A 19501-nucleotide genomic window follows, 5' to 3' on the forward strand; every position below is an offset into this window, starting at 1 on the left:
CACAAACCTTACCCATAACAACAAATTTGATTATCAAGCACGACATTGCATTCTGATCGATTATCCTCTTGGACAAAAGGGATATTATGTTTACGACCTTGAAGGCAAAGTTTTTTTACCTCTCGAGATGCCACATTCCATGAACATATGTTCCCGTTACACAAAATCCTAGTTGAAAAAACAAGATTACAACAATCTTGTCCTACCCCTCCTTAATGATCTGATTACTTTTCTTGAGCCTAGTCCTACCCATTTCCACTCACCAAATACAAGCAGATCCCTCACCCAACACAACTTAATCCCACACAACACCTACACCTACACATATCCCATTATAAGCCTACCATTAACGCCCTGCATATACCACCACCAGTCCCTTACCCGTGCCTTCCATCATGACACCTTTATTGGAGGATCATTCATATTTAGAGGACACCGTTTACTCTAATCACCCATTTGCCCCTCTGATACCACCACTTTCATCTCCATCAACCACTTCATCACAAGTACAACACATACAACAAGACATCCCCGACCTTTGTCATTCATACAACACTTCCCGACCTCCACCTTATCTCAGAGATTTCAAAATGTACCATGTTGACATCCTAGGCCATCGTGACTCCCAATCTTCCACGTCTAACACTCTCTATCCATTGCAATGATATGTTTCTTACTCTGATTTATCTTATACATATCGCTCATTTGTGATTAACATATCACTCTTGATTGAGCCCACAATGTATCAACATGCATGTCATGATCCCAACTGGGATGTCGTTATGAACTTTGAGATTTGAGCCTTAAAGGACAATGAAACATGGTCCAAAGTTCCACTACCTCTTGGCCTACAACTTATCTGTTGCAAATGAGTATTTAAGATCAAATATAATGTTGATAATACAAATGAAACATCACAAAGCTTGAATTGTTGCCAAAGGTTTCATCCGATATGAAGACATTAATTATAACGATACATTTGCACTAATTGCCAAATTAATCATTGAACATTGCTTATTAATCATGGTTGTTGTTCGACATTGACCTAAAAAAAACACTAGAAATTTTAGAAGAAATTTGACCACTTAGAGCAAAACCAACTATTGTCCTTATGGAATCCAACTTAATGTCGACAGAAAATGGAAGCTAAAAAAATGATAGAAGAGAGTTAAAAAATTGGAGGACATTTTTAATTTTTAGAGAATGGGAAATTGGTTTTTCTTACCCACTAATAAGTAGAGTAAAATATTTTCAGTTGTTTTCTTGAGAAGAAAATATCTTTAGAACCATCCTAGAGTTTATTGGAATGCGATAATATTCCTAAGGACACCATCATTTCAATTCAACCCCATATCCTTCATTCATTCACTCAATTCAACTAAACAAACGGTTGGCGAAGGATGAGAGATTTTGTGATCCTCGGTTCTTCCATCATCACTCCTCCTCCCAACTCTCACCCACCACCCTCCTCCTCCTCCTCCTCCTCTTCCACTCCTCAATACCGTCACCCAATCATCAAACCCTACAAACCATCCTCTCTTCCAAAGCTCAATCCTTTATCTCCACTGAACAATTCTTCCACCCTTCTTCAAACCCCTCTCAAACTCAAAGAATTCGATACCCTTGAGATTGATTCCGAGGTCAATGCTGAGAAATTAGCCAATGCGGTTCTTGTAGGTATCAAAGACAAGAATGTTCGGAGGGTGATTGAGAGTTTGAACAAAGTGGAGGGTCTTGGTGGGGTTTCTTTGTCTGCTCATCTTGATGCTTTTGTCGTTGCAAATGAGTGTCGTCAATTGGTTACAAGTGGACACATTGAAGAAGCTGTTGAATTGATGGAGGTTCTCTCACGTAATTTTTCTATTTTCTTGTTTTGCTCCTTTTCTTAGTAATGTTATTCTTTATAAATTTAAAGTTCGTGCTTCATATTCAGCTATTGAAGTCCCGTTTAGGGGAAAGATAATAGTTCCGTTTGGTGAAAAGTAGTGGATGACGGATAAATTAGTGGATAATTGATAAGTTAGTTAATAGCGGCTCAGCTAGGAGGTTGAATTGAAAGTTATGTAGCACCGACACCTTTGAAAAAATGCGTGTCCATGTCGGACACTCTCACCGATACCTCTGATTATGTTTAATTTATTCATTTTTTCAAATTTTTATCGGTGTCGTCGTGTCAGTGTTGGGGTCATATTTGGAGTGTATGTGCTTCATAGGTTGAAAGTGTTTGATAAAATTAGCATCGGAACAAATTGATAAAGCCTTTCGTGGGGTGAAAAAAAATTGATTTTGAATGAATTGATTCAGACTAAAAGTAAGTTGAAGTAAAGTGATTTATGTTTGGGTAAATTTATGCAAAAGTGAGTTGAACATCAAATTTCATTGTAAAAATCAGGTTTAGACTCAAAAGTTACAAATTCTAGTTTCAAGTAAAATCAATTTTACTCGACAGCAACCAAACATGTCAAAATCAATTCTACACACCAAAATCTTTTTTGGGTGCTCCGAATGTGAAACCAAACATGCTCATGAGAGAAGACGGTTACTAAATAGCTCTACTTTAATCATACTAGCTATGGGCTATAATCTAGTGGTTTGGACAGAGGTGTAATGTTTATGAATGGAGTAGTTTCTTTATGACTGATTTTTTTCGATGTGATAAATGAAAGTACATGGGTTTCTTGCTTCAGGTTTCCGGTTATCAATTGCAGAACTTGTTCAGCCAAATGACATTATAAAAAGATGTGTTCTTAGTCATAAACCAACATTAGCTGCGAGGTATGTATGGTTTTTATATTGTTTCAAGTTCTCGTGCACATTGATGCTATTGAAATGTGGTTTCTTGGATTTCTAATAAGTAGTCTACTCTTCTGTTGCTTTTGTTTTTCTTTTGTGTCATTAATTAATTTATATTTTCTAAACTCCTGCTGGTATTCTACATAGTTTATATATGTTACTATTCTTTATGTGATCAGTTTTGTTTTATATGATAGTGTCTCGTTTTTCAGGTATGCATCCCTTCTTCCGCAAGCACATACATCGATTTGCCGCATTATATCAGAATTTGGCAAAAAGAGGGATTTGGTTTCTGCTCTGAAAGCTTACGATGCTTCGAAGAAGAACTTGAAAAGTCCCAATAATATGTACGTATATCGGGCAATAGTTGATGCCTGTGGTCTCTGTGGTGATTTCATGAAATCTAGGTACATATATGAGGTATTTTTCAATCAGTTTACACGGTCTTGCTTAAACTTGTATACGGAGACTAGAAGTAAAGGGAAATCTGAATCAAATGACATGGAGTTATTTTAGCAAAGAAAGTCATTGATATGGATCAAATGACATTTTCTATTAATTTTTTAATGTATGCAACTTATTGATTGTCGACTTACAATAGAGATTAAATAGTAGGGTTTTAGCACCATGGCGTTACACTATAAGGATCATTTAAGTGCTGCTTACTCATAATAACTATGTAATCTCTTCAATCACCATGGTTTAGTTGAATTTGAAGCAGTAAAAGGTAGCATCAAGTAGTGGAGTTCTGTTGTGTGGGAGGAAATAGGAAGGGAACTGATATGATTGAGCTAACAACTATTAATACAATTAGACCTACAAAGAATGACCTTAGGCTTATATTGAGAATAGTGTGTGGAGGACATATTCTCTCGGCAGACAGAGACCAAATCAACTTATAGCCATTTGGCTTCAGTGACTAAGTACAGCTTTTACAACATCAGGGAATTAGACACGCCATTTCAACTACAGCATAAGTATTTTATATAGTAGTGGATCTTAGTTTTAGCATTACCTTGAACTTGCCTGTGATTGGTTCTTCAGTCACAGCCCTAGGACAAGTAAAAAAGATTAGAAGAGGTAATAACTATGAGATAGTGATTATTCCTCTCCTCAGGGAAGGGGGCATAGAAACAGTAATATAATTTTAATAACTTTTGAACTTATTATGTGATTTGGCTTTTAAATTTTCAAAATGAAGTTTAAACTTGATTATTCTGTTAAAGTATTATACTATTTATTCATGCCTCAGTTCTGTATTATAGCATTCATTTTGCAAATTTTCTGGCACAGGATTTGCTTAATCAGAAAATCACTCCCAATATTTATGTGTTCAACAGTCTCATGAATGTGAATGCCCATGATTTCAGCTACTCGATAAATCTACTTCAGAAAATGCAGGTGACTTCTGCTGTTCACAAATATTATTATGGCTTACAAAAAAAGAAAGAAAATAAAACAGAATTCTTGAACAGAGATGTGCATAGCTAATTTAATTGCCATTCTGAAAACTTGTTTGAGGCATCATTCGCTCTTACTGTTCCTGTCTTCTCATAAAATTTTGTTTTATGTACTAACTAAACAGCAACAAGCAAATCATGTCTATAACACCGTCCAGTCTGTTTCCATTGCAAAATGAGAAAAGAAGGCTAATTAAATTATCTTCTGCATAACTTGACATAGTAATTGATAGTACATGCTTTCATTTTTATTGAAAAGAACATTAAAGTTTCTGTGCACCCGAGCAAATACTATATATTTGCTAATTCCTTCTACAAATCCAGAAGCTAGGCCTGAAACCCGATATGACATCCTATAACATCCTACTAAAAGCATGCTGTGTTGCTGGAAGAGTTGACCTTGCCCAAGACATGTATAAAGAACTTAAGCATTTGGAGTCTGTGGGACAACTGAAGTTAGATGTTTTTACCTACAGCACAATTATAAAGGTATATTACTGTAGATCAGTAGAATAGCAATAATTTCATTGATTTTCCATGGTACCTACAACCTTCTTCAGCCCTATGCACCGACACTGAAGGCATATCTAACACATTCTTGTACAAACATTTTGGCATGTCCTGACTTGTGCCACTGCCAATTTCAGGTCTTTGCAGATGCAAAATTATGGCAAATGGCTCTAAAAATTAAGCGCGACATGCTCTCTGCTGGTGTTTCTCTTAATACTGTTGCGTGGTCATCATTAATCAATGCATGTGCACATGCAGGACTTGTGGATCAGGCAATTCAGTTATTTGAAGAAATGCTTTTGGCTGGCTGTGAACCTAATACACAGTGTTTCAACACCATTTTAAATGCATGTGTTGAAGGTTATCAGTATGACAGGGCTTTTCGCTTTTTCCATTCTTGGAAGGGAAATAAGATGTCAGCGTCCTTTGATGAAAGCAACAATAACAATTCAGAGCAGGGAGACATGCATAATGTCACCACAGTACCAACAGGCACTACTAGTTCACATATCTTGAGTTTTACCGAGAGGTTCCCTTTCGCACCAACTACATCGACGTACAATATTTTACTGAAGGCTTGTGGTACTAATTACTATCATGCGAAAGCAGTAATCAACGAGATGAGAACAGTTGGTCTTTCCCCTAATCAAATAAGCTGGACAATTTTGGTAGATATATGTGGAAGATCAGAAAACGTGGATGGTGCCGTTGAGGTGAAATTTGATTAATTAGAATATAATGGTTTTGCTTCGACTCTTTACAATAATTAGAAAAATGACAATTGTTTTAGACCATGGAGGGAAATAATAGGTGAATAGGAAATCCTTCCCAAATGTTCAAACGCTAAAATGTAGTATATGCAAAGCTGATGCTGCAAGAAAAATCACAGGGAACAGTCATGCTTAAATTGCATCTGTCGAAACCGTTTATAGGCATCTTACCATTCTTCAATTAGAAAACCTTACCATGAGGTCATGTTTGAGATAAAAAACCATACTCTCCAATAATCAGTGTGAAATAGTAGTCTCTATGAATATTGATATGCGTAGAGTACAAACCATTCTGCTTTGTTTAACAATTTCATGTAATGATAATATGATATCGATTCACTGATGAGAGATGACCATGTCCCCTTACAGATTTTGAGAACCATGATTGATGCTGGAATTAAACCCGATGTTGTTGCATATACATCCGCCATTAAGGTCCAAGCTCCTGTTGAATGAGTTGTTTCCTTTTATAAAATCAACTTGGAGGGGGCATTTTTCACAATGTCTTAATTGCCTGGCTTTTTCATATGGGAATTTTTCCTTTTTGTTCACAGGTTTGTGTTGAAAGTAAGAATTTTCCGCAAGCACTAACACTATATGAAGAAATGAAAAGCTACGGAACACTTCCAAATTTGGTGAGTCAGTTGTTATTATGTTAGTTATTTTTTTCCACAAATTATACAGATAAAAGGTAAAGAGGCACAAAAGCCAAAGTACAAATGAGGAGGCTGGAAGAGGCACAAGAGGTACCAAAGCAGCTCAGCCAAACGAAAACAAGAATGGACAGAACTACACACCACAACCACCAAACCCAAACAGAAAAGAAACACTTAGATCTGTCCACTAACTCAATGCAATTTGGATGACACTGCTCTAAGATTCCTCATCCCTTAAAATCATCTAAAATATGCATAATATGGTTGATATATTTACTTGTTGTTTCCCTCTAGGATGTATCATTAGGATTAATAAGGATATCTGTTTTGAAAAGAGTCAGTTAGCTCATTAGTTAGGTTAGGCAGTTAGTTAGAAGGGATTGCAATGGAATTGGTTAGATAGGCCCCAGGGGGATTCATTTAGAAAATTTGATAGTTTTTAAGTGATAAGAGATCCTTTATGAAGTGGAAACCCTGGGGGAGAATTTTGTTCCCCATTTTTAGTTTTAGTTTTCAATAGTACATTTCTATTTAGGTTCCAACAGTTTTCAATGCATATAGTACTCCTTAGGGAGTAAATAGTTATCTGAAAATGGAAACCACAAATTTCTTGGATTGTATTAGAGATAGGCTAGTCTAGGTGGTTATAACTGACAGCTATCAGGTATTTGCCTAGGTGGTTATAACTGACAGCTATCGGTATTTGTCTAGCTTGTAACCTGCTATTGCAGGTTACCTGATTGTAACTATAAATGCAATCAGTTGTAATATTGAGTTTAGTTAAAGGAGAGACTCAAAAGTTAGTTACAAACTGAATGATGAAGACTGTAAGCATAGCTTTCTAACATGGTATCAGATTGCTAACACGATCTCCAGCCATGGCGTCTTCATCCGTGGTGTCGCCGCTGTCTTCCGCTCCAGCGCTCCTACATCCACCACGTTGGTGCCTGTAGCTTTGTCCGTCAATGACAATCTACGTCGTCTCAATTTTGCTCTCAAGATCGCTCAAAAACTCGATGAAAAGAATTTTCATCTATGGCATCAACAAGTTGAACCTTACATCAACATACACAACCTCACTGAATTCGCTGCCTGCACGCGAACTCCTCCGCAATTCCTCGATGCTGCTGCTCGCAATTCTGGTACGATAAACCCCGAGTTTTCCGTTTGGCTTCAGAAAGATCAAATGTTATCTTGGCTTCAATCTACTCTATCCAGCGAAATTCTTTCTCGCGTTCTTGGTTGTTCGCATTCGCACCAGTTATGGGATCACTTAATCAACTATTTTCAAAAGCAAACTCTTGCTCGAGCTCGTCAGTTGCGAGTGGAATTACGCGCCATTACACTGGATAATTTATCCATTCAAGACTATCTCCTCAAGATTCGCACTATCAATGATGCCCCAACTTCGATTAGGGATCATGTTCCTCCTTCAAATCACATTGATGTGATTCTTGAAGAGTTACCAGTTGATTATGCATCAGTTGTATCTTGTTGTTGAAAGCAAGTTTGGAGTTATGGATATTGATGAGGTTGAAATCTTACTAGTTGCTCATGAACTTCGTCTCAACAAGTTCAAGAAGCCTTCAGTTCCTGACCTAGCCTCTCTCAACCTTACTCACAATGTTCATTCTCATTCACCTCAGGATGAGACTCCAACTGCTAGTTCAAATTCCTCTCCTTCCCTTTTGCCTGCACCTCACGTTGACAATGATTATCAACCTCTTCGTGGTAGCTATGGCAGAGGAAGAGGTCGTTCTGGCAGAGGCAAAGGAGGCGGGTTCTCTAATGTTACACTGCAATGTCAAGTTTGCTCTAAATTTGGTCATTCTGCGTTACAATGTTGGCATCGTTTCAATCAAAACTTCTAGCCTTCTTCAGTCATTGGCAATAACTCATTTGGTGCTCCTCAACAACCTTGGCATAATTACTCCTATGGCAATAATGTTTGGAACAGACAACCTTCTCAAATAAGGTCTGCAACTCCCTTTCAAGCTCCTTCAAGCACCTTCATTGCCAACATTCTGCTCTCAACTTCCACTTCCTGGTTTCCTGACTCAGGAGCTTCCTTTCATGTGACTAGTGAAGCCAAAAATATTCAGCAGGCCACACCTTACGAAGGTCTTGATCAAATTTACATTGGCAATCGCCAAGCTTTGCATATCTCTCTTACTGGCTCTAGTTCTTTTCAGTCTCCCACTCACCCTCATGCACAACTTACACTCAACAATCTTCTACTTGTACCTTCTATAACTAAAAACCTAATCAGTGTCAATCAGTTGTCAAAGGATAATCATGTTTATTTTTTGTTTTCTGCTGATAAGTGTCTTGTTAAATCACAGGAAACTGATGCCACTCTTCTTGAAGGGCATGTTGGAAGTGATGGGCTTTATGAGTTTCCTTCTATAGCATTGTCTCCTCCTACAAAGTCTCCCACTATGTCTATGTCTGGTTTGCCCTGTACTAATAATTTGCCTAGTGTTAATTCCAGTTATATAGGATCTAAGCTTCCTAGTGTGTGGCACCTTAGACTAGGCCATCCTAGTTTGAATTCCCTGAGACTTGTTCTACAAGCTTGTAATATTCCTTTTCATGCTAAAGACAATAATATCTTTTGTACTGCTTGTTGCATATGCAAAGCTCATAGATTACCTTATTCTGTTTCACACTTCACACACTCTACCCTTAGAATTAATATATTGTGATTTATGGGGCCCTTCCCCCAACTCATCTACTTCTGGGTTCTCTTACTATATGTCTTTTGTGGATGCATACTCCAAATTCACATGGATTTACTTGCTTAAATCTAAATCTGAAGCACTTAACATTTTTAAACAATTCAAGTTCATGGTTGAACTCTAACATGGTCATCTTATTAAAGCTGTTAAGTTTGATTGGGGAGACCATTCACTAAATTCTTATCTGAGCTAGTTATTGTCCATAGAGTCATATGTCCTCACACTCACCACCAAAATGGTGTGGTTGAAAGAAAGCATAGACATATAGTGGATCTTGGCCTCACTTTACTCAGTCAAGCATCCTTACCCCTCACCTATTGGGTTTATGCCTTTTCCACTGCTGTTTATCTCATCAATAGGTTGCCATCTGCTTCCCTTAATTTTCAAGTTCCCTTTACTGTGTTGTTTAATACTCAACCTGACTATCATTTTTCATTTTTTAAAGGTGTTTGGGTGTGTTTGTTTCCCTCTTCTTAGACCTTATCATGCGCATAAACTTGAGTTTAGATCCCAATAGTGCCTATTCCTTGTGTATTCCACCTCTCATAAGGGCTATAGATGTCTCTCCTCTTATGGCAGATTGTACATCTCCAAAGATGTCTGATTCAATGAAACTAGGTTTCCCTATCTTGATCTGTTCACCAAATCAAAACCTAGTCCTTTATCCTCTCATGGTGTCACTTTATCCCTCTTCCACTCATGCTTTCACCTATTTCTACTCCCATTTTTATGCCTCAATATCCTTCTTCTACCACTGAGCAACCTACTGTTCACACTTCCCCTTCCAGGTCTGAGGCTTCTTCCAGTTCCTCACCTGAACCTCCTTCTACAAAGTCTCAGTTCTCTCCCACACTTCTCAATCTAACCACTCCTTAGCCTCTCTTGCTTCTATACCTACTGGAGCCATTCCCCTTACTCATGTGCCTGTCAATTCTCATCATATGCAAACTAGGGCTAAATCAAGCTTCATTCAACCAAGACTTGAGCCTAGGCTGCTTCTTGCCAACTCTGAGCTCTGAGTGACTTGCAATGGAAGTCTGCTATGCAGGCAGAGTTTGATGCTCTAATAAGTAACAAAGCATGGTCTCTTATTCCTCTCCCACCTCATAGACATGCTATAGGATGCAAATGGGCTTTTAGGGTGAAAGAAATTTCTGATGGAACTGTAAACAGGTACAAGGTTAGGCTTGTTGCCAAAGGTTTCCATCAAAGACAAGGGTTTGATTTTCAGGTAACCTTTTCACCTGTCAAACCCATTACTATAAGGGTTATTCTCACTATTGCCATCACTCATCATTGGGCCATTCAGCAAATTGATATTTGTTGAAATACAAGAGACTAAGAGACATTTGAATAAACCGTGTGTTTTGAAAAGCACTACGGAGATTTTATTATATATAGAGAGATTACAACTAATTACATGATATAGTCGATGTGGGACTATTCAATATACAAATACTCTTAACACTATATTTACAAATATCAACACTCCCCCTCAAGCTTGAGCATATAAGTCAAATGCACCAAACTTGTTACATATATAATTAGCTCTGGGGCTTCGCAAGGATTTTGTAAACACGTCTGCCAATTGATCATTAGAGTTGATAAAGTTTGTGACGATGTCACATGATTCGATTTTCTCTCTGACAAAGTGACAGTCTATCTCAATGTGTTTGGTACTCTCATGGAAGACTGGATTTGAAGCAATATGCAATGCAACTTGATTATCACAAATAAGTGTCATTGGTCTTGCTTCTTCAATTCGAAGTTCCTTGAGCAACTGTTTTAACCAAATAAGTTCACATGTTGCCATTGCCATGACCCTATACTCTGCCTCGGCGCTTGATCTTGCAACTACGTTTTGTTTCTTACTTTTCCAGGATATAAGATTTCCTCCAACAAGTACACAATACCCAGAGGTGGATCGTCTATCAATGGGTGACCCTGCCTAATCAGCATTGGAGTATCCAACTATCTGAGTATGTCCTTTATTTTCATACACTAGACCTTTTCCTGGAGCACATTTGATGTATCTCAGAATCCGGATAACAACATCCATGTGTTCCTGACAAGGGGAGTTTAAGAACTGACTTACCACACTAACTGCAAAAGAAATGTCTGGACGAGTGACTGTGAGATAATTCAACTTTCCAACCAATCTTCTATACCTTCCTAAGTCAGATAGAGACTCCCCCTGATTGGATAGTAGTTTGACACTTGTATCCGTAGGAGTATCAGCTGGTTTAGCATTCAACAAACTTGTTTCTTCCAAAATATCCATAGCATATTTCCGCTGAGAAATCACCAAACCATCTTTAGATTGGGCTACCTCAATACCCAAGAAATAACGAAGTTTACCAAGATCTTTTGTCTGAAATTCATTCGAGAGATGTTGCTTTAACTGGAGTATACCCTACTATCACTACCAGTTATGACAATATCATCTACATACACAATAAGATAAATACACCCTTGGGCTGAGTGACGATAAAAAAACAGAATGGTCAGCTTCACTACAGACCATACCAAACTGTTGTACTACAGTGCTGAATCTGTCGAACCAAGCTCTCGGAGATTGCTTAAGACCATAAAGAGACCTGTGTAACCTACACACCATACTCGACGACTCCCCCTGAGGAACAAATTCATGTGGTTGCTCCATATATACTTCCTTTTCAAGATCACCATGTAAAAAATCATTTTTGATGTCAAGTTGATGAAGAGACCAATGTCGAATGACTGCAATGGCTAGAAGAAGTCTAACAGATGTCATCTTGGCTACAGGCGAGAAGGTATCACTATACTCCAATCCAAAAATCTGAGTGTATCCTTTGGCTACCAAGCGAGCTTTAAATCGATCAATCTTACCATCTGGACCAACCTTCACAGTATAAAGCCAACGACAACCTACTAATGATTTCCCATGGGATAGAGGAACCAATTCTCGGGTACCACTACTTTGAAGAGCACGCATTTCATCAATCATTGCTTGCCTCCACTCAAGGTGAGATAATGCTTCACCTGGAGTTTTAGGAATAGAAACAGAAGACAAAGAAGACAAACAAGTATACTGCAAAGGGGAAAGACGATGATAACATAAATCAATATAATGTGGAGAAGGATTTCGTGTTTGACGTATACCTTTCCGAAGGGCAGTCAGAAGATCGGACTCAGGTTGCGAAATCAGATCCGGTGATGGCGGAGGCGTCGGAGGAGAGTCCGCAATGACCTCAGGGACAGGGACGACATGCGTTGGGTGATGACGTTGATATGTTTGAAGTGGTCGAGAAGTGGGGGGGGTCAGGAGCCCTAGACTGATGGGGGATAATGGTAGGTGGGACATTAATAACTGCCGGAAAAGGTGTGGGAGTGCTTTCTTGAATGGGTTATGGAGTTACATGACTGGACTCGAAATATGGAACCGACTCGAAGAAGGTAACATCGGCCGATACTAGGTATCGTTGTAGAGTATGTGAATAACAACGATAACTTTTTTGGGATCGATGATAACCAAGAAAGGCACACTTTAGTGATCGAGCTGAGAGTTTATCAAGACCAGGAGAGAGATTGTGTACAAAACATATGGACCCGAAGACTCGGGGAGGAATTGGGTGAAGTGTGGAATTGGGAAAAAGGATTGAATGAGGGATTTTATTGTTAAGGACAGATGAGGGCATGCGATTTATAAGGTAACATGCCGTTAGCACAGCATCCCCCCAAAACCGAAGTGGAACATTACCATGGAGAAGTAGGATCCGAGTGGTTTCTACAAGATGCCGAATTTTGCGTTCGGCTACCCCGTTTTGTTGAGGTGTGTGAGGGCAAGATGTTTGATGACGAATACCATTGCGTGACATAAAGTTCTGAAATTGTTGGGATAAATATTCACGGGCATTGTCACTTCCGAAGGTACGGATAGACACACCGAATTGAATTCTTATTTCTTGATAGAATTGTTCAAAAATAGAAAATAATTCAGATCTATTCTTCATTAAAAATAACCACGTGCAACGTGAAAAATCATCAATAAAGGTGACAAAATACCTAGACTCAAGAGTAGAGACAGTACGCGAGGGACCCCAAACATCGGTGTGAATTAAAGCAAAAGGGGACGAAGTTCGTTTATTGACTCGATTGGGAAACTGACCACGAGTGTGTTTCCCTAGCTGACACGACTAACAATGTCAATTAGATACCTTCGATAAATTTGGCACCAACTTATGTAGTTTTGAAAGATTGGGATGACCTAACTGAGTATAGATAGTGAGTGGAGAATCTTTGGCTGAGCATGGATAGTGAGTATGGATAGTGAGTGGAGAATCTTTGGCTGAGCATGTCTGAGATGACACTGAGAGATAATAAAGGCCTTGAGACTCACATCCGACAGAAATCGTCCGTCCTGAACTCCGATCCTGCAGGGTAACATTATTGTTAGTGAATGTGACACTACAATCAAGAGAACAAGTTAAACGACTAACTGAAAGTAAATTAAATGGATAATTAGATACATAGAGGACAGAAGTAACCGAGAGAGAAGGTAAAATTTGAACAGTACCAATCCCTTCGGATCGGGTTTGAGAACCATTGACAGAAGTTATAGTAGGTAAGAAACCGGATGTAGAGAGGGAAGAGAAAAGATTTTTATTACCGGTAACATGATCAGACGCACCAGAGTCAAGTACCCAAGATCCAAGAGAAGATGATTGAAAGAGACAAGCAGATGAATTACCAGTGTGTGCTACCGAAGCAGTAGAATCTAAGTTCTGATACCACCTGAGGAAATCATCGTAGTTTGGCGTAAAGTTATGAGGAGTAGCCATGAGTATCGGATCTGAAACAGTTGCCCTATGGAGAGTGGAGCGGTAGGAAAATTGTCGGGATCGGCCGTCAGACGTGCTATCACGTGCGGAGGTTTCTGCCGATGAAAAGTGGGCAACGGTTGGATCGGAAAAGGCGCTTCTGTCGGTAGGTTACCAGAGAATTTTGAAAAGTGAGAGGCAAACCAGAGTGATGACACGGTTTGCCAAAAAAAACTCTACGGAAGACAGTGGGTCAATCGGGTAAAGCACGACGAAGAAAGAATTGCCTCTTAGCAGGCTCTAGATATATAAAGAGAGATTACAACTAATTACATGATATATTATGTGGGACTATTCGATATATAAACATTCTTAACACTATATTTACAAATATCAACATCAACAATGTTTTTCTCAATGGGTTGCTTGATGAGGAAGTATACATGGAACAACCTCAAGGGTTTATCAGTTCTGATCCATCACTTGTGTGCAAGCTCCAAAAGGGCACTCTATGGCCTTAAGCAGGCTCTAAGACAGTGGTTTGAAAGGTTGCAGGCTGCCTTAATTCAACTGCAGTTTAAGGCCAGTAAATGTGATCGCTCTCTATTCACTTACTCCTCTAATGGTCATACCCTTTACCTTCTTGTGTATGTAGATGACATAATCATCACTGGTAGCTTGTGTATGTAGATGACATAATCATCACTGGTAGCTCCAAGTCCTTGGTTCAGGACATCATCACCAAACTAAACCTTGTTTTTTCTCTCAAACACTTGGGAGATCTTGACTATTTCTTATGCAATCCACCTGCAAACTCAATAAAACTAGCTCAACAGCTCTCTCTGATCCCTTTCTCTATAGGTCAGTTGTTGGTGCTTTACAATATGCAACCATAACTAGGCCTGACATTGCCTATGCAGTCAATAAAGTGTATCAATATATGGCATTCCCCCTTGAAGCACACTGGGTAGCAGTTAAAAGGATACTTAGATACCTCAATGGCACTCTTGGACATGGCCTTCATCTCTCTCCTCACTCTCCTCAAGCAATTCCTTCATGACAAGTGTTTTGTGATTTGTGATGCTGACTAGACCTCTGATCCTGATGACAGAAGGAGTACATCAGATGCTGCCATCTTCTTTGGGGATAATCTCATCTTCTAGTCTAGGTGGTTATAACTGACAGCTGTCAGTATCTGTCTAGCTTGTAACCTGCTATTGCAGGTTACCTGATTGTAACTATAAATGCAATCCGTTGTAATATTGAGTTTAGTTAATGAAGAGACTCAAAAGTTAGTTACAGACTGAATGATGAAGAATGTAAGCATAGCTTTCTAACAGATTGGAAGAAAAAATAATAGAATATACTTCATTAAGTTAATTTCTATTGGTTTTGTTAATCTTCTCAGGCGACATATAATACACTTCTAAGGGCACGGAGCAATTATGGATCCTTACATGAAGTGCAACAGTGTTTGGCTATATATCAGGATATGCGGAAGGCAGGGTATGTTAGCTTTTATGCTCTATAATTAACTTGGACTAATTATATTTTCGATGTATACGTGACAAATGTGTTAATGGTTTCAAGTTATATGCATACACAGAACATCAGTCTACAATGATGTTGCATATAAAAAACAATGGCCAGAATATCCTTTGACACAGACATTGCTTCAGTTTTGAACTAAATAGTGTATGGGTTATATTATAGGTACAAACCCAATGACTACTATCTGGAGGAGCTGATTGAGGAGTGGTGTGAAGGAGTAATACAAGACAGCGGAGAGTACGAATGTGAATTTTCTTACAGCAACAAACCTGAAATAGAGAGACCTAAGAGTTTACTTCTTGAAACAATTGCGGCACATCTACTAAAGAGAGTAGCCGGCATCTTAGCAATTGATATTCAAGGGCTCACAAAGGTGTGAATAAATTCCTCTGCTATTATTTGGGATAAATCTGTCTCAGGCATGGTTCGAAGCTGCAACTTTTGTTGACAGCATTTCTTAAACATTACTCATTTGTTTCCATATCTTCTCTTGGTTTCTGTCACATCTCTTAAATTAAGAAAATAAAGCAATAGCTTGCAAGCAATATTTGATCTTCATGAAGTCTTAACTCTTACTTTTTGTCATCAAACCTCTTGTGTCAATAGGTTGAAGCTCGCCTGGTCATTCTCGGAGTTCTTCGAATGATCAAAGAGAACTATGCTTTTGGTATATAATGCTACACTACATTGCTTTTTTCGGATGCTCATTTTTGCACGGCCTTACATGTAACTAATATGTTGTCGGCCTTTATGGATACAGGGTATTCAGTGAATGATGACATCTTGATCATCATAGGGGCTACCAAAGCAGATGAAAGTCCATCCGAAGACATATTAGAAGTGCAAGAGGCTATTATCAAACTTCTTTGGAATGAATTGGGGCTTGAGGCTCTTCCAGCAAAAACCAGATTTGCACCAAATGACACACCAAAGTTACAGAACCCCAAACGTTCAAATCTCACCCTAAAAGCACTGCCAGCAGATAATGCACTACCCACGACAACGGGTTTCCACACAAGGAGACCAGCAGTTCTACAAAGACTGAAGGTCACCAAAAATTCGTTACACCGTTGGTTACAGAGGAAAGCGTAAAATAGTATTTGACAACCTCTTCAATTTCTTAATTACAAAATCAATCTCTTCATTGTTTATATAATAAAAACTCATGGGAGTTATGCACATATGTTAGATATGCCAATTTTCCCCCTCCCAGCTGCTGCTTCGTTGTGTATATATAATCATAGTATAGCTGCAAATGTATTTTGTGTTCAAAATATAACCTATCATGGAATGAAATATAATCACGTTTTTTTTCCCAGTATTTTCAATTTGTTTTTCTCAGTTGTACTTTCTTAGTTGCAAAGTTAACTCAAGAAAACTATAAGCACTCTGTTCCCAATTCTCTGTTTACTGAATCAAGAATAACAATATGAAGAAAAAGGCAAGAGTAATCTAAAAGAAGGCAGCTGAACAGATTGGATGCTTCACATAAATTTTGAATGATAAGTTATTGAACAAATTTATCTGTAGAAGTCCAGTAAATTCCACAGCAAATTAAAAAGTTTTATTATATACAAGAATTCTGTTGAAAGAGAGAAAACAAGATAAACATGTGATAAATATGATAAATCCATGTTTGAACTATACAGTAGAGTCAATTTTATATATAGGCTCAAGGAAATTAATACAAACCCTCTGATAAATACAGACACCGAAAATATTTTCAACAGATTCGATATCATGAGCTTGTCATTTGGCAAATGACAGGATGTAAATTAATCTCTTAATAACTGAGCCTCAAGGCAAAGTTATTGTTCAGCCTAAGAAGCAGCTAAATATGATGTGCAATGCCCTGTGATGAGATGGTATCACACTTCATGAAGTAGGAAAAGAAGGGTTACATCTCTTCTTTCTTCAAGAGCAACATGCTTTTAAGATATCTTCAATTTCTGGGTCATCTCCTGCTTCTTTGTCCTACTCACATGAACAAATTTCGCATAATCATAAAAAAATTTAAACAGGTATACCATGAATATTCCAAGGAGATATATTTTATAAAATTTGGAGTATAGGATTCACATGCATACCTTATGAATATATGAGATGTTACCTTTACCAGGACCTGCAACAATAATTCCTCCTTGTTGCCTGCCAATGAGCCAAGTTCATAATATTAACGAAAAGCTATGAGAAGTTAAGCCAAGCACAGATTGAAGAGCATGATTCAATTAATATCAATGACTTGGTTACTAGAGAAATGATTTAGAATCACTTAGAAGATCTATCTCATGATATAACTATTGTTCATTAAAATATCGGGAGAAGTTTCCATATATTTTATCACAATTCACGTACATAACAAATTAAAAAAAAGTCTAAACAGAGTTTTCTTCTATGAGCAAACAAGGAATGGACTTCTCCTGTCTTCTATTTTAAATCATAGATTCAATGTAAACACATCTTTAAGATTTTTCACAAAACAAGAAATGATAAAGAAGACACAACAGAAGATCCATTTAGAGTGGCATAGATAATCAGATAATGCGACAGTGTAAGACTTCTTGCAAGATAATTCACATACCACCCTCCTCTGTTAACAGTATCCTTTTCAAATGAAAGCTTCCAATCTTGCCGATAACCTTCCATGTACAATTCTATTATCTTAAGACCTGCCTGTAGTTAACAGCTAAAATTAACACAGGTGTCTTTTGTATAGTTAACAAAAAAACTTCAATTTATAAGCGTTTACATCACTCGGCCATTACTTTGGGGGTAAATGTGGTTAAAACTCCAGAAACAAATCTTAAGGCCTCATACGACGATTGAGCAGGGTCTGCATAGATTTCTAGAACAGGTAACAAGATTCTGTTAAAGTGCTGATATATAAGATGATTACGTTACAAAAACTAGCACAAATAATAGGTCAGATCTAAAGTACCTCCTTTAAATTTTGTTTGCTCAGCAAAGGATTTGGCCTGTATTAAATATAGGTATTAGCTGCAAAATTAGATCAATCAATTCAGAATTCTAAGATGTTACGAGAATGCAGAAAATGCAGCATACCTGATCAATGTTGCCAGGTCCAATCAAAACAAGTGCTACACCAGATGCATCCATTATATCCTGTTGATATAGCATAATCAAATGTAGAGAAGGTAAAACGCAGCTCACAACATGAGTACGCAAAAAAATTTACCTTCTTTGATGCAAGATAATCGGCCCTTTTGCGGCAAAGTACACACCTGCAAAATGTACATGCATATTCAATAGTTAATTTGTTATACAACTCAATTACAAGAGATAATTACATCTAAACTAAAGAATAGCTTAGCTTGATTTGTGAATCAAACAACAGAAAATCACCCGAAATGCCGAGCAAATGCGACAACAGCTTTCCTATCTTTCCACAAGTCAGAAATAGGAATCCCATTTCCTTCCAAATCAAACACTTTCACCAAATCCAATGAGCTTGAGGAGTCTCCACTCAGCAAGGGAGACTCAACTCCTGTTCATATCCAATCATTGAAACAATTATTAGCAATCAAAAAGGAAAATGCTCAATAGAAGTTTCATTTTCATTATTACAAACAGTGTATATGCAAAGAAAAAGGAAATTATAATAGAATAATTTATGTTCAACCATAGTCACATAATTGTTTTCAACTTATTTCAATAAGTTCTAAGGAATAGCTTATGAAAATAACTTGCCAGCAGAATCCAATGCAAAGGGTATTGTGGTGGTGGTGGTTGAAAGTTTGAGTGGATTTTTAGAATATATTGGAAGTTTTTGGTTTGGTGAAACTTTGGGAGATACATGTAGCCTATTGTGAATTGAAATTTGGTTAATATGAAGTGAATTTGATAAAAGTGTTGTAGAAGAAGAACACGCCATGGAAGTGAAGGTTTTGTTTTCATCTTTCTGATTTTGAGTTTCTCTCGGTTTAACTAGTTCAGAAAACGACAAATTAGTAGTAGAGAATTTTTAACCATGAGAATCAGCATACGTGGCATATTCTGTGGCATTAATAATTCTTGAAACAAGTAGAAAAGAAATTGCGGGTTAGCTTTAATTTTAGGTTTTTCTCTTTCTTTTCGATGAAACACATTAAAAATGGATGCCTAGAGTATGACAAACAACAATAACAATCATATTAAAATGTTTTAGGCAAATTAATCTAAAGCAAATCATAATAACAAAAGAAAAATAAATAACAAGAGTATGTA

At 37.7% G+C, this 19501-nt stretch overlaps 2 protein-coding genes across 2 annotated transcripts; one reads left to right on the plus strand and one right to left on the minus strand.

Moving 5' to 3' along the window:
• The first annotated feature begins 1282 nt into the window (after positions 1–1282).
• LOC127125860 (pentatricopeptide repeat-containing protein At5g02830, chloroplastic) lies at positions 1283–16598 on the plus strand. Its single transcript, XM_051054711.1, has 12 exons — positions 1283–1851; positions 2688–2775; positions 3006–3213; positions 4087–4194; positions 4578–4742; positions 4901–5476; positions 5903–5968; positions 6088–6168; positions 15135–15232; positions 15440–15650; positions 15884–15944; positions 16038–16598. Exons 1-12 carry the CDS (start codon positions 1401–1403, stop codon positions 16367–16369), a joined length of 2445 nt encoding a protein of 814 aa, XP_050910668.1. The 5' UTR covers positions 1283–1400; the 3' UTR covers positions 16370–16598.
• Positions 16599–16872: 274 nt separating this feature from the next.
• LOC127125862 (thioredoxin-like protein AAED1, chloroplastic) lies at positions 16873–19201 on the minus strand. Its single transcript, XM_051054712.1, has 9 exons — positions 18986–19201; positions 18641–18782; positions 18474–18519; positions 18341–18400; positions 18216–18252; positions 18043–18122; positions 17859–17950; positions 17365–17425; positions 16873–17251 (listed from the first exon to the last, which is right to left on the minus strand). The coding sequence occupies exons 1-9, from the start codon at positions 19167–19169 to the stop codon at positions 17192–17194; spliced, it is 762 nt and encodes a 253-aa protein (XP_050910669.1). The 5' UTR covers positions 19170–19201; the 3' UTR covers positions 16873–17191.
• Positions 19202–19501: the final 300 nt, after the last annotated feature.

The sequence above is a fragment of the Lathyrus oleraceus genome, chromosome 3 (genome assembly GCF_024323335.1).
Source record: "Lathyrus oleraceus cultivar Zhongwan6 chromosome 3, CAAS_Psat_ZW6_1.0, whole genome shotgun sequence".
NCBI classification, from domain to species: domain Eukaryota; kingdom Viridiplantae; phylum Streptophyta; class Magnoliopsida; order Fabales; family Fabaceae; genus Lathyrus; species Lathyrus oleraceus.